At 44.0% G+C, this 20,420-nt stretch overlaps 1 protein-coding gene across 2 annotated transcripts; it reads left to right on the top strand.

The window, feature by feature from the left end:
• Window positions 1–4,592: 4,592 nt before the first annotated feature.
• On the top strand, window positions 4,593–19,450 carry LOC147444481 (trihelix transcription factor GT-1-like). Of its 2 annotated transcripts, XM_086527080.1 has the most exons (5): window positions 4,621–4,752; window positions 5,023–5,720; window positions 17,862–17,996; window positions 18,079–18,300; window positions 18,799–19,450. In XM_086527080.1, exons 2-5 carry the CDS (start codon window positions 5,273–5,275, stop codon window positions 18,999–19,001), a joined length of 1,008 nt encoding a protein of 335 aa, XP_086383206.1. In that variant the 5' UTR covers window positions 4,621–4,752; window positions 5,023–5,272; the 3' UTR covers window positions 19,002–19,450. The 2 variants fall into 2 exon arrangements, with proteins under 2 accessions (XP_086383207.1, XP_086383206.1); XM_086527081.1 differs by having other exon boundaries at window positions 4,593–5,720; window positions 18,859–19,450.
• The last annotated feature ends 970 nt before the right edge of the window (window positions 19,451–20,420 follow it).

The following is a 20,420-nucleotide window of genomic DNA, read 5'->3' as shown; positions in this document are numbered from 1 at the left end:
ACGCTCTTCTAGTTGTCAAAATCCTAAAGTTCAAAGCTACATCGCTACACTCATTTGCAAAGCTTCTAGTTGTCCCAAAGCTACACTCGTTAGTAACATACTCTAGAGTGGCATGAAACATGCATGTAAGTCATGCATGCATGCATGCATGCAAACACACATGCACATGCACTACAATACAATGCATGCGTAGGCAGTGATTTCTTCATTACAAAGGCCAGTGTGAGAGCAAAACGACATGTCCATAATGGAATACATCTCATTATAAGGATGCAAATGAAAAGATACCTTGCAAAGCGCTTCATCATTTTCCATTGATGCCCCATATCTAGCATATCTTTTGAAGCCCAAAGTTAGCAAAGCTTATGGATTGGGGACCAAAGAAACCTACTATAGATGGGATAATGAGAATCCTCTCTCAGTGTCTTACCTTCAAGCACATGAGTTCTAAATGGCCAAATTTTGATAAAGAGCCTCACCCTTTCAAAATGGGTGTTGACTTGGATGGTGTAAACCCATTCTCCATGCAATCAAGAAAATTGTCTACTTGGTTATTAACTATAACTCAACACCATTTCTTTACTTGAAGAAAGAGCACTTGATGTCGTCCTTGCTAATTCCAAGAAAAAATCAAGTTAAGGACGTGGAAGTTTATTTTATACCTCCTCTCATTGACGATATCCAAGACTTATGGAGTGGCATGCATATGCTTGATATGTTCAAATCTAAGAATGAACAAAGCTTCATAGTCCATGGGATACTACGATGGACTATACATTACTTTTTTGGGTTTGGATTTTGTACACGTGTGTAGTCATTGAACGAACGCACTTCATATGCACACTGTAAGAGAGGGGAGACAAGGATAAACTAGCACAAATGTAATCTCGTGCTACAATGATGGTGCGGCAATCCTCTAGAAACACATAGGAATAGATACAAAATAACAAAGCCAATCATGCATACCTTGACAATAGAGTCCCACTACACATCAATTATGGCGAAACACCTCTATTTATGAACTTTCTCTCTCTCTCTCTCTCTCTCTCTCCATACATGTGTGTGTGTGTGTGTGCGTGTGCGTGTGCGATGTTGCAGGTGACATTGAGAAGCATCACCAAGTCCAATATGATCGTGATGTGTGTCATCATCTAGAGGAGAGGCTATGACATCTTTGGAAAGGTGTGATAAAGAGCGAGTCACAAGAGTTGAATGTCACATAGAATCAAGCCCAAAGAACGTTGCAGCTAGATGAGGTTATGCTAAACAATTATGGAAAATGAGGATCAACTTACATGATCTACGCATCAACCCCATCTATTACGTGCCTAGTGCAATAATGGTCTATTGGGTACTAGGTGGAAGAGGGGTCTTGCTATCATCGACAAAAGAGTATATAGTATTACATCACCCAAGATAACAAGTTTGTAATGCATGAATTGAGATCAAAACATGTAAAATCTTGTATGTGGGTCTTGAGAATACCGGTCCTCACCTAGATAAACGAGTTGCAACACCCGGTGCAGACAACAAACACTCGCTTTTAATATCTCATGGGGGAATGCTCATAATTTTACATCTCATATGCTACCGTTCTCTCCCGAGGCCATATGTAAGGACAAGGGTAGGACCAATGAGGGGCACGGCTCCTAGGCAAGGCCGGCTAGGCATTCAATTTAAGGACTACTAGAGATCGGGTGATGGGCCAACTATAGGGGAAGATGGATGAGTGGAGAAGAGCATGCGGTAGTTCTCTCGTCCTTTGAGTGGTATCAGAGCTCATGAGTCTGTCTCTCTCAAGCTCTCTCTCACCTTAAGGAAGGAGGTGGGGGGAAGGGCTTATGGCTTGGTCATGGAGGGAACATGGGATGCATGAAGGCATGAGGGAAGGAGGCCATGCAACCAAGGTGGCCGAGGAGGAAGGTTGATGAAGATGGCCATGAGAAGCCACACTTGTATAGAGGAGTGATGGGCATGGGATCGCTCGCTTGCACACACAACAAGGGAAGTCAACTTGCAGGTTTTGGCAAGCTGGTGGGCTTGGTGAGGTCTCATGGTGACTATGACAAAAGTTCATCTTTGGAGTGCGCTCTTAAGAGGGCCGTAGGGGCGCGACCATCTCACTCTCTCTCTCTCTCTCTCTCTCTCTCTCTCTCTCTCTCTCTCTCTCTCTCTCTCTCTCTCTCTCTCTCTCTCTCTCTCTCTCTCTCTCTCTCTCTCTCTCTCTCTCTCTCTCGCGTATGTAGCGCCATCACTAACGTTGGCCTTGCTTTCACACTGAAAGCTTTGAGCTATGGGTGGCCTAAGTGTTAAGGGGCCATCTTGAGGGCTCGCTCCCTACCAACAAGGGTGCACAAGAAGGGAGTAGTTTGCTTATGAATGCACATGATCCGATAGGCATAGAAGTCGATCGAGCAAGCAAGGATATGACAATCTATACCTACACAAAATGCAGGAAAGTTGATAATTCAAAGTTCATCGATTCCAAACCAAAGTTTTCAAATTCAAGCTTGGATTTAGATTCCGCTTGACATCAAGCAAGAATCTACCCAAGCCAATGATCAAAGGTCGACAACCACAACAACAAGTCAATTTTAGGTAAAGATTCAACTTACATCATAAAAGGGATCCACGAGATCCACCAATACTTGGCAAGATCTGATCTTGGCAATCGACACTCAAAGCAAAGCAAATCTACATGTGAGTTCAGTTTTCAAATTCAAGCTTGGATTTAGATTCCGCTTGACATCAAGCAAGAATCTACCCAAGCCAATGATCAAAGGTCGACAACCACAACAACAAGCCAATTTTAGGTAAAGATTCAACTTACATCATAAAAGGGATCCACGAGATCCACCAATACTTGGCAAGATCTGATCTTGGCAATCGACACTCAAAGCAAAGCAAATCTACATGTGAGTTCAGGGAGTGACGCCATGCAAAAGAGCAAGGCCATTCCATGCAAAGGCGTCATGAAAAGGTCGCAAGTTGAAGGAGCAAGGCTCCATGTATGATTTGCGCAAGGGAAGACAACCACCGCTTCTAAGGCATGGTCTAATCAAAGTAATGGTAGGGTTGGTTATCTCGAAATCGTGGTTTTTGTAGCAAGGCACGACGGCCAAGGTGAAGGCAAAGGCAATGGAAAATTGACACAAGAAACATGGAGCAAGGTTCTGATTTTGACAACAACTTAAGAAGGCCTTCAAAAAAGTGCAAATGTCTACTGCTAGTAAGTAGGCATTTTTATGCTTGTGCTATGACGTACGAGGCCTGATCAAGGACATCTGTCGGCTTGTCCTCTTTGCTACCTTCACCTGCCTTGCCCTCTCTGAGCGCTAGCTACGTGCCCTCGTTCGCTTGCGTCATGTGCATATCGTGGCGAGTCTTCTCCTTTTTGACATAGCTGGCATCTTCAAAAGATTTTTCCTTATTTGCTACTTTCTAAAATGTGTAGGACATACCCTGGTTATTATTAGATGATTGTCATCTTTGTGCTCTGATTATTGAAATCCTCCTACACACACACACTACATACTCGCAGTTTCATTATAATATTACAAGCGAATCTGGCAAGATTCGTTCGTTGTCTGACAGTGGCGCATAGAGCAAGAAAAACTCCAGCTGTGAATCCAAATTTGAACTTGGGCACGGTTGCTCTAAAAGTCCTAGCACTAACCACCTCAGCCGATTGCCTCTGATGTTGGCATCTCCTACCGTTTAATAAAAAAAAAGATGTTGCAACCCCCTCCGAGCATGTGATTCACCTATGGTTACCACCTGCTGACGCCTTGATTCTCAGGTCCATGCTTTGACATCCCCTTCAATCATGAACACCATCGTTGCCCTTCAAGATCATTGTTTTTTTTAAAAATTTAGCTCGGTCACCAGAATCTGTTCAAGATTTGCCACCTGCTTTCTTTTTTGAAAAACGTTGGCACATACTTCTCCTCTGGAAAATTTTATTATTGTATTCAAGCTAAAAGAATCGTATCTAAACTAACATAATATAGCGGAAGGGGGAGCCCTTTACATGTGTCGAAATCTGCGACATGAAGGCTAAACTCCAAAACTGAAAGAAGCCCCCGTGCACATGATAAAGAGGGAGAGAGAAAGAGAGAGAGGCCCCCGAAGGGGGCTGGTCGTACTAGTATGAAGCTAAATGCAAAGGGTTGTGTAGTAATGAAGTGCATTACTAATCTCTCTCCTCTCTTGTTGGCACTGCCTGCTTGTAGGTAGTGATACAGGCATGGTGCCTACCAAATTGTGTACACACTTTTTAGGCATTCTTTTATGCTTGCTAGGCTATTTTTAAGGCTACTAATAAAAATAGCGTATCTTTCTCACTATCTCTCTCTCATTTGTGCTGCCAAAGCAATCTCTCTCTCTCTCTCTCTCTCTCTCTCTCTCTCATTTGCGCTGCTCAAGCAGTCGATCTCTCTCTCTCTCTCTCTCTCTCTCTCTCTCTAACAATAGGAGACAGTGCCACCGTCTACGCGTTAGTGTCGGCTTGTTTTTCCAATACGATCCAAAATTTGAACACCTCATCAAAACTTGGTCGAGCAAAATTGTGAGACTGTCTCGAACCACGGTTAGGTTGAAGCTGTGCAGGGGGTTGGTGCGGGGTTACTAGGCCTAAACCATGGGTGGGTTGCGACGAAACCTGCGCTGCATTACTCTCGTCCCCTCTGCGGAGCGCTCTGTAAGCCATGGAGTCTTGTTCTGTCGAAGATGACGCCCAAAAGTCCACTACAGGTAGGGTCCTTGCTGTCCAAGTCGTGAATCCATCTTCGCCGTTCGTTTCTGTTTTAGAACTCCCTCCTTTTACCGGCCTGACTCACGGCTCTACAGAAGCCATCGCAGAAGCACATGCAGAGCGACGCCTTGGTTTAAGCTTGGGTTAAGTAATGATTAGTTCTTGTGACATGTAGCATACCGGACGCCCAAAGTAGGGCGTCTTCATCAGGCGCGGGAGCTCATTTATAGCTCACATTGGCCTCTTTTTGTATATGTTTTTCCTGCCAGGCGTTTATGGTGGGTTGCTGAAGTTATATGCGATTTTGTGGGTGAAGCACTGTTGTCCAATTGCGCAGTTGCTTTGCATTCTTGTTTGCAACTATTTTCTGGTTCGGCCAGACAGAAGCCTTTCTTGGTGGCTCTGTCTGTCTCCATCCTTGTGCAAAACACGAGTAATTGAAATAGAGGACCTCGAGTGTGCGACGCGGCTAGATGTTTTAGCACATGGGCTTAGGCAGCTTTGTTCAACCATTGCAAAATGGAGGTCATCATGAACGAAATGACACCCCCATCACTACATCTTCCCTCGGAACAAATTCTTATGTCAGAGGCAGGTGGGGAAGATCATGAAAACAAGGCTCCAAAGAAGAGGGCTGAGACATGGGTCCAAGATGAGATAAGAGCCCTCATTGCTTTTAGGAGGGAGCTGGATGCGCTATTTAACACATCAAAATCTAACAAGCATCTATGGGAACAAATATCATTCAAGATGAGAGAAAGAGGGTATGACAGGTCAGCTACAATGTGTACTGACAAATGGAGGAACCTACTTAAGGAGTATAGGAAAGCCAAGCCATTCGATAGGGCAGGGTCAGTTAAGCTTTCCTGCTACAAGGAACTTGAGGAGCTCCTTCAACAAAGACCGAAGGCAAGCGCATACAAATTGCAGGGGAACTCTGAGTCTTATGTTCAGTACTCTCCCAAAGGTATCAAATGCTGGCATTAGGAAGTACCTTTTGTATGGACTCTTTTTTTTTTTTGTTGCAAAATTTGAGTACTGTTTGATGTTCCTTACAACTCACCAGCTAGAAGGTTAGAAGAGCGTTAGAAATTACTGCAACTCAGTCATGTATGTATGTGACCACTGAAGGCGGTGTCTTGCTTGTCTTGTTTGAGTTTGCCTTTTATTGTATGCTGTATTGATGTGTAGAGGGGGTGCAAGAATTTTATCTTTAAACTAAACCTATTGTACTGTCAAAACCTGTATTTTTTTCCATTACAGTAAATTTCCTGCCTTATGCAAGACTAGGGCCAGTTGGATGGCTTTTTGTATGGTTTGCAATTTGTTGAAGTGTAAGGTTGCCCCCAATGAAAAGCATTGGAGATATATTATCATCCTCAAAGTAAAACTAGGAATATTTATCGAGCACAATGTATCATAATGGAAGAGTTCTATCCGGAAAAGCTTTTTTATGTCCAGGCAGCCTGATGATTAAGATGCCTCTTTTATTACTGAAGGATCGAAAACAAGAGCCATAACATAAGAGGGCTTTACCCCTTTCATTGTGGCTGCCCTGAAGGCTGAATCACCTCTAGTAAAAGTCACCTCATGGTATCGCGAACATGTCTACTCTGTGCTAGACTACTTGGAACTCCCTGCGGCGAAGGGTGCAAATCTAACCCTTTCACCCTTCTATAGTGACAGAGGTTGCAGTTGCTTTCATGTTAGTCACAACCTATTCCTTCACCCAAGCAAGTGACCAATAATACTTTGAGGAAGGTTACACAACACTGAAAGAAAACAGATTGGGGTTCTCAGGTGCTTGCAGCCAGTTGTGTTACTCTCTTTTCAATAGGAATGTTCTCATAAAATCCATGTCATGATACATAAAGCTTCATGTCAAGCCTTTTTGTTGTAATCTTATATTTCAGTCTATAGCTAATGGAACATATATTGGGCATTCATCTCATCTTTTCGCAGGACTTTGACGTTGGAATGAAGTCTTGTCTCATCTCGTCACATGCAATCTGGATGTGTGTTGGTCATGGACATCATACACCTACTTGTAGTGCAAATTAGTGTCTGTGGGCCCTTGGGATTTTGTACAAGCGATGTTGTGAACATGCTTGTAGGATCCGCATGTTTAAACAAAATAGTCCTTTCAAGTTGCAACCCTCTTTGCATAAAGAGTTGTGTTTGAGGGGTGTTGTGACACTTGGGTGGGCATTTGGCAGCATATGCTTGTAGCCTCAAGTTCTCTCAGGTCTCATCCCAATATAATGAGCTTTTAGGTAGATATGTACTCATGTAGGGGTGTGCACATCGCACATTTGTCCAACCAAGGGGAGTTTTGGAAGTCAAAGGCATTTTGTTTTGGAATTTGAGGCTATCCTACAACCCTAATTTGAGTTCAGTTAGATAGGATAAGCCGGTTATAAAGTTTTAGGTTAGCTAGGTTAAGGAGCTCGAGGTGCTCATTTTTGGAACTCAAGCAATCTTTCATTCGAACTCAAAGGTCGTCCTACTAGCACGTGTAAGCATTTTTAACAGCCTTAGCTAGCGTTTGCTTAGCAACTCATCACCCTCATTATAGTTTATCATCTCGTCTTTCTGCCTGAACAAATGCATCCATTGCTGCCTATCTAGTACCTTCATCTCTCCATCTATTCTCTTTCACCTATTGCCCCTTGATTGCTGTGTATCCTCTCTAGATCTGGTCCCTAGTGTTGCGAGAGGTTTTGCAACACCCACAATCAGCCCCAGCTCAATGAGTAGCCCATTGCGTTTAATCAATAATTCACGTGACAAAGGCAGTAAACACATCAGACAATATTGAACAAACTAAACTAAAAAGCAAGCTTGAGCTTAACAAGGAGCAAAGTAGACGAGACACAATGGCAGAGTTCCACTCTTGTAGGCATTGGCCCCTCAACCAGGCGCTTCTTTCAATATTTCTTATTCAAAGTCGAAGCTATATCTGTCGGAGAGTCTATATTCTCCCCTTGAGTCATCCACAGAGTTGCACCTTGCTCCATTGGCACTTCTGGCCTCTCTTTTATAGATGCGTGTCCAAAAGAAACTAAACATCACAATTTTTTGTACGAGTGCCAAAAAGCACCAAAATCAATTGCCATAAAAATATTGATGAGCAACTTCTCTTTTAACTCTTCTAGTTGGGTGCCAAAATGCCTCGTCATCACTTTGTGACATATCTCCTCCCTTAAAAGAAGAGTAATTCCCCGAGATGAGGGTTGTTGAAACGAACTAAAGAAGGATCTCTCGACTACTTGGACTGCCAATGGAACAAGCATCGGACCAACCACTCGACCATAGCCATCATCCGGAAACACCTCCTAGCTGGGCGAGCGTTTGTGAATGTAGGCGTACACTTGTAAGCCCAGCTGTCCCATACCACACGGCCTCCCCTCCTCGAGGTGACCTCGTGCACTCCTAGCCTCGCGGGCTCACCACTAGCACTCTGCTTGTGGAGGTTCTCTTTCAAATGAGGCCTTGGCCTGCTATAAAAGTGATCAGCCACAATGGTTGGATTCACACTAGTCCGCTCGGACATTGGACACTTGTCATAGACTAGATTCCTCTCCTATGATGGGGACACAACATGCTTCCCTCCTTAAGAACGATAAATGCCCTCATCAATGTAGTCGGGATACCGAGCTTTCAAAGCTCTAACTGAATCCCAAGTAGCAAGCTTTTCAAATTGACCCTTCAATTTGAGTAATAAGCACATTGGTGCGATAGACGAGTACGGTGATTTAAAACAGCCTCTAGTTCTCGAGGAATATACTCAGTTTGAATATCTCCTCAGACATTTTCCTCTGTAGGCACAACAGTCAGCTTCACCTAGTTTTTCTTGAAGGCGGCTAACATGAAATACTGAATGTACACTAACAACCGAGGAAAGAGCCAATTTATAGGCAACAGGGTCAATTTTCTTTGTGATTAAGAATGGACCACAAAATTAGTTGAAACCTTATCATGCTTTTTAGAGCAGATTTCGACCGAGGGGCGTAAACCCTAGAAGCACAAGTTCTTGCCAACCTAGAGTCGACACACATGATTTGCATGATCAAGATGTGATTATTCACGAGGATGATGATTTGCATGATCAAGATGTGACTACTCACGAGCATGATGATTTGCATGATAATGATAAGCATGATGATTTGTAGGATAAAGCTGTGATTGTTCACAAGGATGATGGTTTAGTTGATACTTTGTGTTAGGTGCAGCGGAATGATTGTTTGCGCTTTGCTCAAGATGAGTGCTCCGAACTGTGCTCAAGGTTCCTTTTATTCTTATGGAAGGGAGAGCCTTCCGTTTTTAATGAGAGAATGCTATGATCACAAACAAAGTGAATGGACACTGTGCATGCAAGTGTATGAGACTGAGAGATAGAGAGAGAAGAGAGATACGACACCAGAGATGTAAAGCCCTCCTCCGAAGGCCCCACTTTCGTCTGCGAGAGTGGTCTACTTACGATTGCACAATCTGGTACAAATGGAATGCATGAGACTGATGCAAGTCTAGGCTATGTCGGCGATGACGACGGTGATGACGAAGTCGACCTAAGGGCTGAAATCTGCAATCTTTCTACTGCTGTCCAAAAACGCTATGGGCTGAAATCTGCTAATCTTCTATCTGCTGAATTTTGACTCTATGTCGGTGACGATGTTGATGACGACGATGCGACGACGACGCGCTGAAAACGCAGATGCTGAAATCTGCGTTTTCCGGGCTGAAACTATAAACCTTGTGGAAACTAACCGTGCGGCGAGGAATTGCTGCGGGAAGGTGAGATTTGCGATGTTCGAGACTTTATCTGCGGGTACTAATTGCTGAAAACTGAAAACGTTGATGTTCCTTGACTTTTCGTCGTGGTAAAGGTGCAAAACGCCGGGGCTGATCTGCAACCAAAAACGCTAGGGCTGAATTTTGGTCCTTCTGTCGTCGGGATTCTACAAATGCAAAAACGCTAGGCTGATCTGTTGTGTCTAACTGTTGCCGGTTGATCTGCCATGCAAAACGCTGGGGCTGATCTGCAATGGAGAAAACGCCAGGCTGTCCTTGGCTGAAAACGCTAAGTCTTCTGCCCGGGGGGGTTCTGCTGAGAAGTTGCTTGTTGAGCGTGGAGCTCTTGCTGCCTCTTCTGCAAGTTAGTGCTAACTTGGGTTTGCTTATATATTTTCTTAGCAAAATTGCCCTACCTACTTTTGTTGGAAAGTCACTTAAATTAATAAGTGAAAAATGTCAAAAATAGGGAAAATAGGCTAAATGAACTGGAAAAATCCCCTAACTGATTTTAATGGATTCTGATGGGAATACTGATGATCATGCTGTGTGCAACCAGAGGATATGCATCTATGCTAAGTGACTGGGCATGCACGGTCTACGAATAGACTCACAAAAAGTGCCCGATCACTTCAAATCTAGACTGACTGGACTGATTGAACCCTTGTCGTGCTGTAGCTTGTCCACGGACACATAGGGTTGGATGTGTAATGTGACACTTCGTCTAGTGAAGCTTACCTCATTGCAGATTCGACTCTCGAGTCGAGGTGTAAAGAACCCTCTCAGGAAGTATTCTGTGTTCGAATGATTAGTCCGCACGCATTGTTCGAGCGTTTCTTCGTGATGCTTTTCTGTATTTTAGTCACTGTCCTTATGTGATCCCTTTTCATAGGCATGACATATGGTACGATGAACACGATTCACTCATGAATGAGCACGGATGTATGCGCATAAAAATATGAAATGTTTGCACCCAAGGAATTCACGTTCCATGTCTCTTCCTTGGCATGACACAATATCCGAAAGAGCACAAGAAGGATTAAGCATCAAGCATCGGCATTTCCGTTGTGATTTGCCACAATTGATAAATTTAGATCAAAAGGACAAGTTTCGATTCCATTCTTTGCGTGTGTTTGATGAACGGTTTGGCATCCGTCTATATGTTCATCTACATTGCATGCACAATCTTTAAAGAAGAATAGGATTTTTCCAAAAAACGCTCTCCTACCGGGGGTTCTTGCTGAGAAGGTGCACTGTCGAACACGTGGTTCCTGCTGCCTCTTTTGCCAGAAAGTGCAAGTGCTAGGGTTTCTTATATAGTTGCATGGCTAAATTGCCCTACCCAGTTCCCAACAAAAGTCACTTAAAAAAATAAGTGAAAAATGGCTAAAATAGGGAAAATAGGTCTATGCATTGTAAAAATGCTCCTGATGGGTTTTGATGGTAATTTGATGGTCATGCTGTGTGCAACCAGAGGATATGCATCTACTCTGTGTCTGGACATGCACGGTCTGCGAACAGACTCACAAAAGTGCCAGAACACTTTTTAATCTAGGCTGACTGAAGTGAACTGAACCCATGTCATGAAGTAGCTTGTCCACGTACACATAGGGTTAGATGTGCACGTGACATCCCCTCCTTTTCAAAGTGAGATACTGGTACCGAACTGTATGGCGTCGAGGGAGATCGCGAACAGTGTCTGGAATCTTGGAAAGGACTCTTCGCCGGCCCACTCTGATACGTGGGTCATGCGATACTTGAACTTCATAAAGGTATGCAACGCTTGCTTCTTTGGGCCGTGCCGAAAGGGACACATTCATCTGTGGCTCCTTCAATGCTTCACCTTCGTCTATAGTCATGCGTCTACCTTCTTCAAGAATCTCCGAGGATGAAAAAATTATTGAAACCACTTCCAACACAAAAACATGAACATACCCATTCCACGTAAAGTGAACCAACAGATTAAAGGAGAGCTTAGCGTTTTCATAAAGATCAGCCAGCGTTTTGTAGACAACAACAGGAGAAGCCTTGCGCTAGTAGATTCCATCAGCAGATCACTAGCGTTTTGCAGATTGACCCCAATCAGCCCTAGCGTTTTGCATCAGCATGACAGCCTAGCGTTTTGCAGATCCTTTGCGCAACAGATTCAATCATAGCCTCAGCGTTTTCAGTTTTCAGCATAGACACACCGCAGAATAGCCCCCAAACCTCGCAGATCTCACCTTCCCACAGCAGATCCTCGTCGCACGGTCAGATCCACCGAAGTTTGCAGTTTCAGCCCGGAGCACGCAGATTTCAGCATCTGTGTTTTTAGCGCGTCATCGTTGCATCGTTGTCATCACTGTCGTCACCGACATAGAGTCAAAATTCAGCAGATAAAGATTTGCAGATTTCAGCCCGTCTCGTCGTCGACACCGACATAGAGTCAAAATTCAGCAGATAAAGATTTGCAGATTTCAGCCCTTAGCGTTTTCAGATTTCAGTCCGTCTCGTCGTCGACATCGTCTGCAAGCCCATTGCATTGTAAAGATTTGTGCAATCAATAGTAGACCGCTCTCGCCATAGAGAGTGGGGCCTTCGGAGGAGGGTTTGACAACATTCTGGTGTTGTATTCTTCTCTCTCTATCTCTCAGTCTCAGCACCTTCACTCAAAGTGTTCACCATTTGTTTGTGTCCATTGCACTCTCTCACTAAAAGAATGAAAGGCTCTCCCTTCCGTAAGTAAAAGGAACCTTGAGCAGAGTTCTGAGCACTCATCTTGAGCAAAGTTCAACATTCACATCCGTTGCACCTTACATTGGTATCAAAGCTTTGGCAGTGTTCTGTATCACTCAAGGAAAGAACCACATATTTTTTTTTGCTTGTTGCAGTGGCACGTAACCCAAGTCCACTTGGGCGTGTCGATTCCTAATTGTGTTTTTGAAGAGTGACAGGAAACCCAAGAAAGAAGGGCTTGTTGTAACAAACTGCTGATGTGTCAAAGCCTAAAGAATGGAGCCAACTTACAGATGTCGGCCGAGGGGCCTAAACCCTAAGAAGAAGAAGTAACAGAAGAAGAAGTCCTACCAACTTATGGGGACCCCGTTCGATGGGGCCCCAAGTGACATAAGGAAATAAAGTAGGACTCACACACACACACACACAAGAACTTGCGAAGCAAGCTGATGACGTGGCAGATTTTCGAAAATCACGTTGGCTGATGACGTGGCATAATTGTACGAATTTCTGCTTTTCACGTTGGTGGTGCTGACGTGGCAGGACTGTACGGATTTTCGTAAATTGCGTTGGCAACTTTTTGCCTTTGCTTTTGGACCAGATGCTTTTCAGTTTGAAGGCTTTTCACTGTAATTGCTTTTTAGGCCAAGGGCCTTTAAATATGAGGTTAGGGCTCATTCTCTGGCATGCTTCCTGGAGAAGTTGCAGAGTCTGGAGTACCGGCTTGTATTGTGTTGATGCAATATAAAGAAATACCGAAAGGGGCCCAAGGTTTGGGGCTAATACTCTCCGGGGTGGAATTCCGCCACTTCGTGTCGCGTGTTGTCTCTCTCTTTCAGTTCAATTGTTATTGAAGCACTATAAGTCTGTTGAGTCTGTTCTTTTCTATTGGCACGTGGTGCCCGTCTTGTGACAATGGTATCAGAGCATTCATGCGTGTGTTTTGTTGAAAGCATACCGATCCTACAAAAGAGCAGACAGAGCTATTGGAATTTGATTCGAGGTATCTTCGCCCTTCAACCCGGACTTATTAGCCACTCCCACCCTTACTTCATCGCGCATCGGGCGCGCTCCCGTCTTCATCGTTGTGTCTTACAAGTTACAGGGCATAAGCCATAAAGAACCCTAGACTTGGAATTCATGGATTCAACAGAATATTTGCAATTTCTACTCAACGAGCTTCACGACATTCTTTCGCGGCATCCTCAGCAGAATCTTCCGATGCTACAAAGTTTTCAACAATTCTACATGTTAACCCCTCTGATGCCCGAGGTGGTATCTCCTCCGACATCAAAAAGTACGAGAGCTTCCAATCGACAACCTTCTTAGCCGTCTATTCCAATCGCGAGAGTTTTCAGGAATATGGTACAACCATCTGACCTTGATTCAGTACAACGGCCTTTGCCACCGCCATTGCCCCCACCTCCACCACCACCACCGCCACCGTCACCAGGCTACAATGGTTGGAGCCCATATGGATACCCTTATTATCCATACCCGGGATATGCGCCTAACCAACCCAAAGATTTCAAAGATGGCGGCATGACAGTCAAATTTTTCACTTAATTCCGGGGTGAAAGATCGCAAGAAAGCATTGCAGTTCCTACAGCAATTCGACAACATCTATGCTTTAGGGAACTATATAGAAGAATCCAAGATTTCTCGAGCAGCGGGATTTCTTAAAGATAATGCTATGCAATGGTGGAGTTCAATCGCGACACAATCGCATGCTCTAAGGACCTGGCAAGCTTTCAAGACAGTTTTTGCACGTAGTTACATGACTTCTATGTTTGAAATCCGGATTTTGGCAGAGTGGGGCAACTTGAAAATGCTTGCCATCGATACCATGGACGAATATAACCAAAGGTTTCTCGACGTGTGCCTTTCGGTTGTCTCCTTTAGATCTGTTCCCTTGGAGGCCCAATGCGAGCGATACACCATTGGACTACCATCACCATTGCAGGAATATTGTCTATCCAAGCAAGTCTCCACCATGCAAGAACTTACGGATCATGCCGCAGTCGGCTACAAACTAATGAAGGGAAAGCTAGAGTTTATCACAGAAGAATCTTCGGCCACTAACCACAACTCTTGCCAACAAAGAACAAATTCTCAAGAGTCTCGTGAAAGTCAACCACAAAGGCCTCGTTTGACACCTCAACAACGAGACACCTTACTACAAGAAGACCGATGTTTTGGATGATTTCAAACAGGACATAACTATTTTGGTTGTCCACAACGCACTGCAGACCCGCGGAGCCGACTCTCGCATCGACGGTCGACAGAAACCCATGACCATCTCCAGCAAAACAAGCTAAACCGGCCATTGGATTAGTAGTTGACATCTATGGCATACGCCTTGAAAGTACAAATGAATTGTGTCGAGCATATGGCAAAGTCAATGGTTTGAAAGCCCTAATTTTCTTTGACCCAAGAGCTACAGAGAACTTCATCCATCCACAATTCTTGAAGCAGATGGACCTTGATTATGATGCAGAGGCTTGAGAAATTGAAGCTGAGCTAGCCACAGGGCAAACTCAGAGAGTGGTACCACTCATTGGTGCTCTTCCAGTGACTATCCAAGATTATCATGGAAAAGCCGATTTCCACATTATGAAGTTGGGCAATTGTGACGTTCTATTAGGCATGCCTTGGCATGACAAGAATGATGCGACTCTCCAAGTTCGGAACCGAACCATCACCGTGATGCAGAAGGGCAAGCCAGTCGTCCTCAAAGTTCGGTTGTCCGAACAAAACCTTGAATGAACTCTCTAGTTGTTCTATAGTTAGATACTTTTGAACTTTGTTTGAGAAAATATTGTTTGAAGCTTTGTTTGAAATGGATGGTATCTGTTTTGAACCTGTTTTGGTGCCGATTTGAAATGTTCGACTCTGGTTTTAATACTGGTTTCAACGATTGGTGATGATACTCCCGGGTGGAGGGTGAGAAAAGATGTTTGAGAATGCTTGTTCATACTCATGGCCCGGACCCTTGTGGTTATTTGCGGGGAGAGTATTGAATGATTAAAAAGTGTTGTTTTTACTCATGGCCCGAGCCCTTGTGGTTATTTACGGGGGGAGTATTGTTGTTGTTACTCATGGCACGGATCTGCATGGTTATTTACAATGGGGAGTATTAAGAAGTCTGAGTAGTGGTTACTCTCAGCACCTCCAAACAACGCAGGCTGTGGTCTGGGGGGCGTTTGGTTGTAAAAGGCCTCTATATCTCCTGGCTTGGACCTTTTTAGGTTATATGCGGGAGGAGTGATGAGGGAGTCGTTCAACAGCTCATGACGCGGACCTGGATGGTTATTTGCGGGGGGAGTGTTCATCGGCGGCTTTATGTTTCTATGTCTTGTAACATGCATATGTGAGCATTTGTGTTGCATTCTGATGTGTCAACCACTGAATATTCCTAATTGGATGAGATTGCCTGGGTATGTAATTTTAGTGCATCAAGACACCCGTGGAAGATCAATACGGTCTGGGTGTGATGGCTAATTTTACTACGCCGGATATGGACGAAAGGAGAAGCTAAACTCCTTGATCAAAAGAGCCGAAAGGAGAAGCTAACTCCTTAACAAAAAGAGCAAACCGATTGTCCCTTGGAATGTCCCTCGGAAATTTTTGAGCCGACTTGAGTTGTTTTGCAGATATGCTGTAATCGCGAACGATTACTCTCTTTCAAGAAGGGGGGATGTAACAAACTGTTGACGTGTCAAAGCTTAAAGAATGGAGCCAACTTACAGATGTCGGCCGAGGAGCCTAAACCCTAAGAAGAACAAGTAACAGAAAAAGAAGTCCTACCAACTTATGGGGACCCCGTCCGATGGAGCCCCAAGTGACATAAAGGAAATAAAGCAGGACTCACATACACACAAGAATTTGCGAAGCAAGTTGATGACGTGGCAGATTTTCAAAAATCACGCTGGCTGATGACATGGCAGAATTGTACGGATTTTCGCTTTTCACGTTGGCGGTGCTGACGTGGGAGGACTGTATGGATTTTCGTAAATTGCGTTGACAGCTTCTTGCCTTTGCTTTTGGACCAGATGCTTTTGAGTTTGAAGGCTTTTCACTGTAATTGCTTTTTAGGCCAAGGGCCTTTAAATATGAGGTTAGGGCTCATTCTCTGGCATGCGTCCTGGAGAAGGTGCAGAGTCTGGAGTACCGGCTTGTACTGTGTTGATGCAATATAAAGAAATACCGAAAGGGGCGCCAAGGTTTGGGGCCAATACTCTCTGGGGTGGAATTCCGCCACTCTGTGTCGCGTGTCGTCTCTCTCTTTCAGTTCAATTGTTATTGAAGCACTAAAAGTCTGTTCAGTCTGTTCTTTTCTAGTGGCACGTGGTGCCCGTCTTGTGACACTTGTCCAACCTCCCCTTGTTTCTCTTTTCACTCATTGAGAGCGGACCGTGCACTTAGCGACCGGCCAATCGACGTGAGGTGGGAAAAAGCAACCTTGGTGTGAGCGCAAGGCTGCCAAGGGGTGCGCCCGCGGAAAAGAGAGGAGCTCGGGTGAAGAGAAGATCCTTCTCTAACACAGATTGCAAGCTAAAGAAGAACCTCGAGCACCTCAAGACTCCAGAACCTCAAGAACCTCAAGACCCTTAAGAACCTCAAGAACTCACGCACCTCGAGAACCCAAGAACCCCAGACCCACAAGAACCCAAGTTCCTCGTGAACTTCAAAACCCAAGACTTCAGTGGATAGTCATTACCCGAAGTGGAATGGAAAGTGATCACAAGCGCTCCCAGTGGGGCATTTGTTTATGGATTGAGTTTGAGTACAATGGATGGCAAGAAACTACAAGTCCTCTTTGTGTTAGAGAGTCCTTGGCCACCATGCACTAAGGAGCAGCTTTCGTTTGTGTCAACGTGCCTTCTCCAGGGACTCTTTGTTTTTGTTTAGCTATGTATTTTAGAATTTGCTTGTCTTTTGTTTGTGCTATGTGCTGAAATTGATATGTGGGAATCATGTCTTTGCACTGTCTTAACCTTGTTGCAAGTGTCAAAGCATTTTCAAGTAATCTTTGTATTGCTATTTTATATTTTATGTTTTGAGACAAGTAAGGTAATTAGGTAATTGTTCTTTTAGTCTTGCTCCGTTTTTCTTGTGTGTCATGATTTTGTGTTTTGTGCAAGTGTTTAAGCTTTTCTTCAATTTGTAAGTTACAACTTTGTTGATCTCATGAAGGGTGTTTATGTTGTAGTCGTTCGTAGATATGCAAATTTGCATTGTGAAGTCGGAGTTAAGAATAACTGATAGTCTATACTCATTCCATCCTCTGTCATGTTAGAATCTTGGTATGCAGACTTTTGTTTTATTGTGTGCTCATACGTTTGTGGGAGAGGGGGTTTGTGTCACCATGTGTGTGTGCCACCACGGGGCATTGATGATGTTAGTGGGAATGTCGGAGCATAGTCAATTCTATGCATGATAAAGCTGATGGTTAGATGTTGTTGATGACTTATCATGAGTCTGCAATTCCTGATCTGGGATTTTCCTGAATTCACCTGGGTGTATGCTTCGTAGTGTTAATTTTGAAGGCTCTTTATTTAACCAAGCGTGAAGCTTATGTAGTGGGCTATTTGAAAAGCAGGACCCAGGGCCTCTGCTGTGAATATTGTGCGCAGGCTGGATACAGATGGGCAAATTTCACTTGCTTTGCCATCAAATGCTACAATTGTCGAAAATGGGCTGCAAAGCTGGAGTTGGAGAGAAGCAATGACAAATGGTACCTATTAATGCCTTCAAATGAGAGCACGTTACCAGTAGCATTTGCATGGCAAATTTGATCAGCAAAGCTTCTTTTGCAGGTGGAGATCGAATGTATGGGGGAAAGGTGATACTTGTCAAGTTTGGCGAGGTAATGAAGAGGATAGGTGTTGATGGGACAGCTGAAGCCATCAAGGATGCCATAAAGTGCTCATTTGGGTTGCGCTCAGAAAGGGCATTCTGGCTGGAGGACGAGGAGGGCATTGTACGATGCTTAGATCGAGATATGCCTGCCGGGGCCTATACACTCCAATTGGATCAGGGTATGTGTATTTGCATCTGGTTTATAGCATGCAGCTGAAAGCAGATCAATGGTTTCATTTTTTATCTCATCACGCGGGCGTCTCTTTGCTTATGGACAATCCACGGCTTTCATCAGTGCTTCGCCTTGTTCTATTATTTTTTAAGACTAGCTTGGCATGCTTGAATATTTGTAGAAAAGAATTTCTTGCCACCACAGTGGTTTTGGGCCTCGAGTCAGTCAAACGACTACTTGTGTATTCTATTTTGATTCAGCTGATGCTATTTTTGACTTAATTGCACAGCCTATTGGGTTTTACTTCTTTGTATGCGGAAAAATTCGACAGGCATAGAATTGTTCCCTTCCTGAGCATCAGAGCCTGTTTGTTTTGATGATTACCATGATCACCTTTCATATGTGATGAAGCGGGTTTAGCGGAGGTCCATGTTATTTCCTGATTGAGATATAAGTGAAGTCCACCTATACCTGGGCTCAACATATTAATGGTATCTGATTGTAGGTGTTACAGTGAAAATATGCTTTAATGAAAAGGAGGGTGATCACTTGTTGGAACCTGCAGAGGAAAAAACTTTCTACACGGAAGCAGGGTTCTATGAGTTTCTCAAACGCAGGCAATGGACCGGCCTCCGAGAGGTTGGCAATTTCAGGGATGTGGACACCTTTGATGAGCTGCGCCCTTTGAGCATTTATCAAAGAGCATGAGAAAAATTTGAAGGAATGGTTCTTTCTTCGGTTCAGGTGTTTATTGAAGCTTTCACAAGTTGTTACAAGCTCAAAACGGTCACGGGAAAGCAGGGGCTGTTTTTGGTATCACACCCTCCAGAGGGATTGGCCACATGTAACTGATTTCTTTTAGGCTTCCACATATCCAAAGGCAACATGAGGTGCTTCCCCATTCCATCTCATTGTAACAATAATCAAACTCAGGCTTTTCTCCCAGGAGCCTTGTATTTACACAACTAGAAAGCCAAGTCTGTGAGATGTTTTCAGCATTACAATTGAACACTAATTTGATTCCCATATTGTAAAGTGGTTTGGAGCGAAGTTGCTGGAAGGGTGGATCAAGTGTAGCTCTTGAAGCACGTACAGCCTTTCAATTTGTGTCTCAAACTCAACATATGGTAGACTTGCCTATCATGCTCTTTGCGAAACATCCAAAGATGGCACAAAAGCTGCATCTTATTTCCGCATATGCACATGCATGTATATTACCCACACTCAAGTATGTGCAGAGATCAGTCTCACTCTGGTTAACGCACTTACGCCAGCATGTGCACATGAGATGGATGGGTGAATATACGCTGCAGGTCAATCGGCTTACACATGACTGCTGGAATGAGCAATATCTTCAAATTGTCATTCCGGGCATAGGTTAAGTTTGATAATTGTAAAGGGATGTGCTGCACCAATGAGACGGCAAGGAGCCCAGACTGACGGGTTGCTGGCGATGTTATCATCATTTTAGACCACAATATGGTTCTGTGGGAGTTCAACTGCTCACCAGGCAATCAGAGGCCCTAGCTCATGAGTGCAGTGGGCCAATGGAGATGGATGAGGGCTACCAATAGGATCTATACAGAGCATTTCCAATGGACTAAAAATCGGCAGGATGGCTGGCTTATTGTCTCCTCTCAGTTTCTGCTGTAGTGGTTTGGTGGGATTGATTAACTTGTTGAATATGCGCTGTGTAAGTTTGTTATGGAAAAAGGCCCGGACAAGCCAAAGGAGTGAAATACTTTTGAGACTGTACTAATTCAAGAAGGCTTGATGGTAGATGATTGAGGGCTGAGATTGAAGGGACCATAGTCATTGGGGAAGCATTGATGCCAGCCATGCTGAATTTAAAGTCAGCCTGCGATGACTCACGAAAATTAGGATGTTCATAAGCAGAAGTGAAGTTTTGTTGATACGCACTCAAGTCGTGTGATGCAAGCTTGAGAGAGATTGATGGAAGTTTTTGGGAATTCAGTGAAAAGCAACAGATCACAGTTTTTACAGAGCCATAATTCTGGAAAAAATTTCTCTTGATGCTTGTGTGCAAATGTCTTTGTTTGACCAAAATCAAATTTACCTTGAAAATTTCCATCATATGCTGCCACCTTTCAGAGGTTTGGGACATAG

This window comes from Adiantum capillus-veneris, chromosome 13 (assembly GCF_014529385.1).
Source record: "Adiantum capillus-veneris isolate H3 chromosome 13, ASM1452938v2, whole genome shotgun sequence".
Lineage (NCBI taxonomy): Eukaryota > Viridiplantae > Streptophyta > Polypodiopsida > Polypodiales > Pteridaceae > Adiantum > Adiantum capillus-veneris.
This window is presented reverse-complemented; position numbering and strand designations above follow the sequence as displayed.

Excerpts from the sequence above, each read along its gene's own strand:
- LOC147444481 (XM_086527080.1), top strand. The coding sequence starts at position 5,273 with ATGGAGGTCATCATGAACGAAATGACACCCCCATCACTACATCTTCCC. Across the intron at positions 5,721-17,861 it reads TGTTCAGTACTCTCCCAAAG|GACCCAGGGCCTCTGCTGTG; the intron begins GTATCAAATGCT and ends TTTGAAAAGCAG. Across the intron at positions 17,997-18,078 it reads GAGAGAAGCAATGACAAATG|GTGGAGATCGAATGTATGGG; the intron begins GTACCTATTAAT and ends CTTCTTTTGCAG.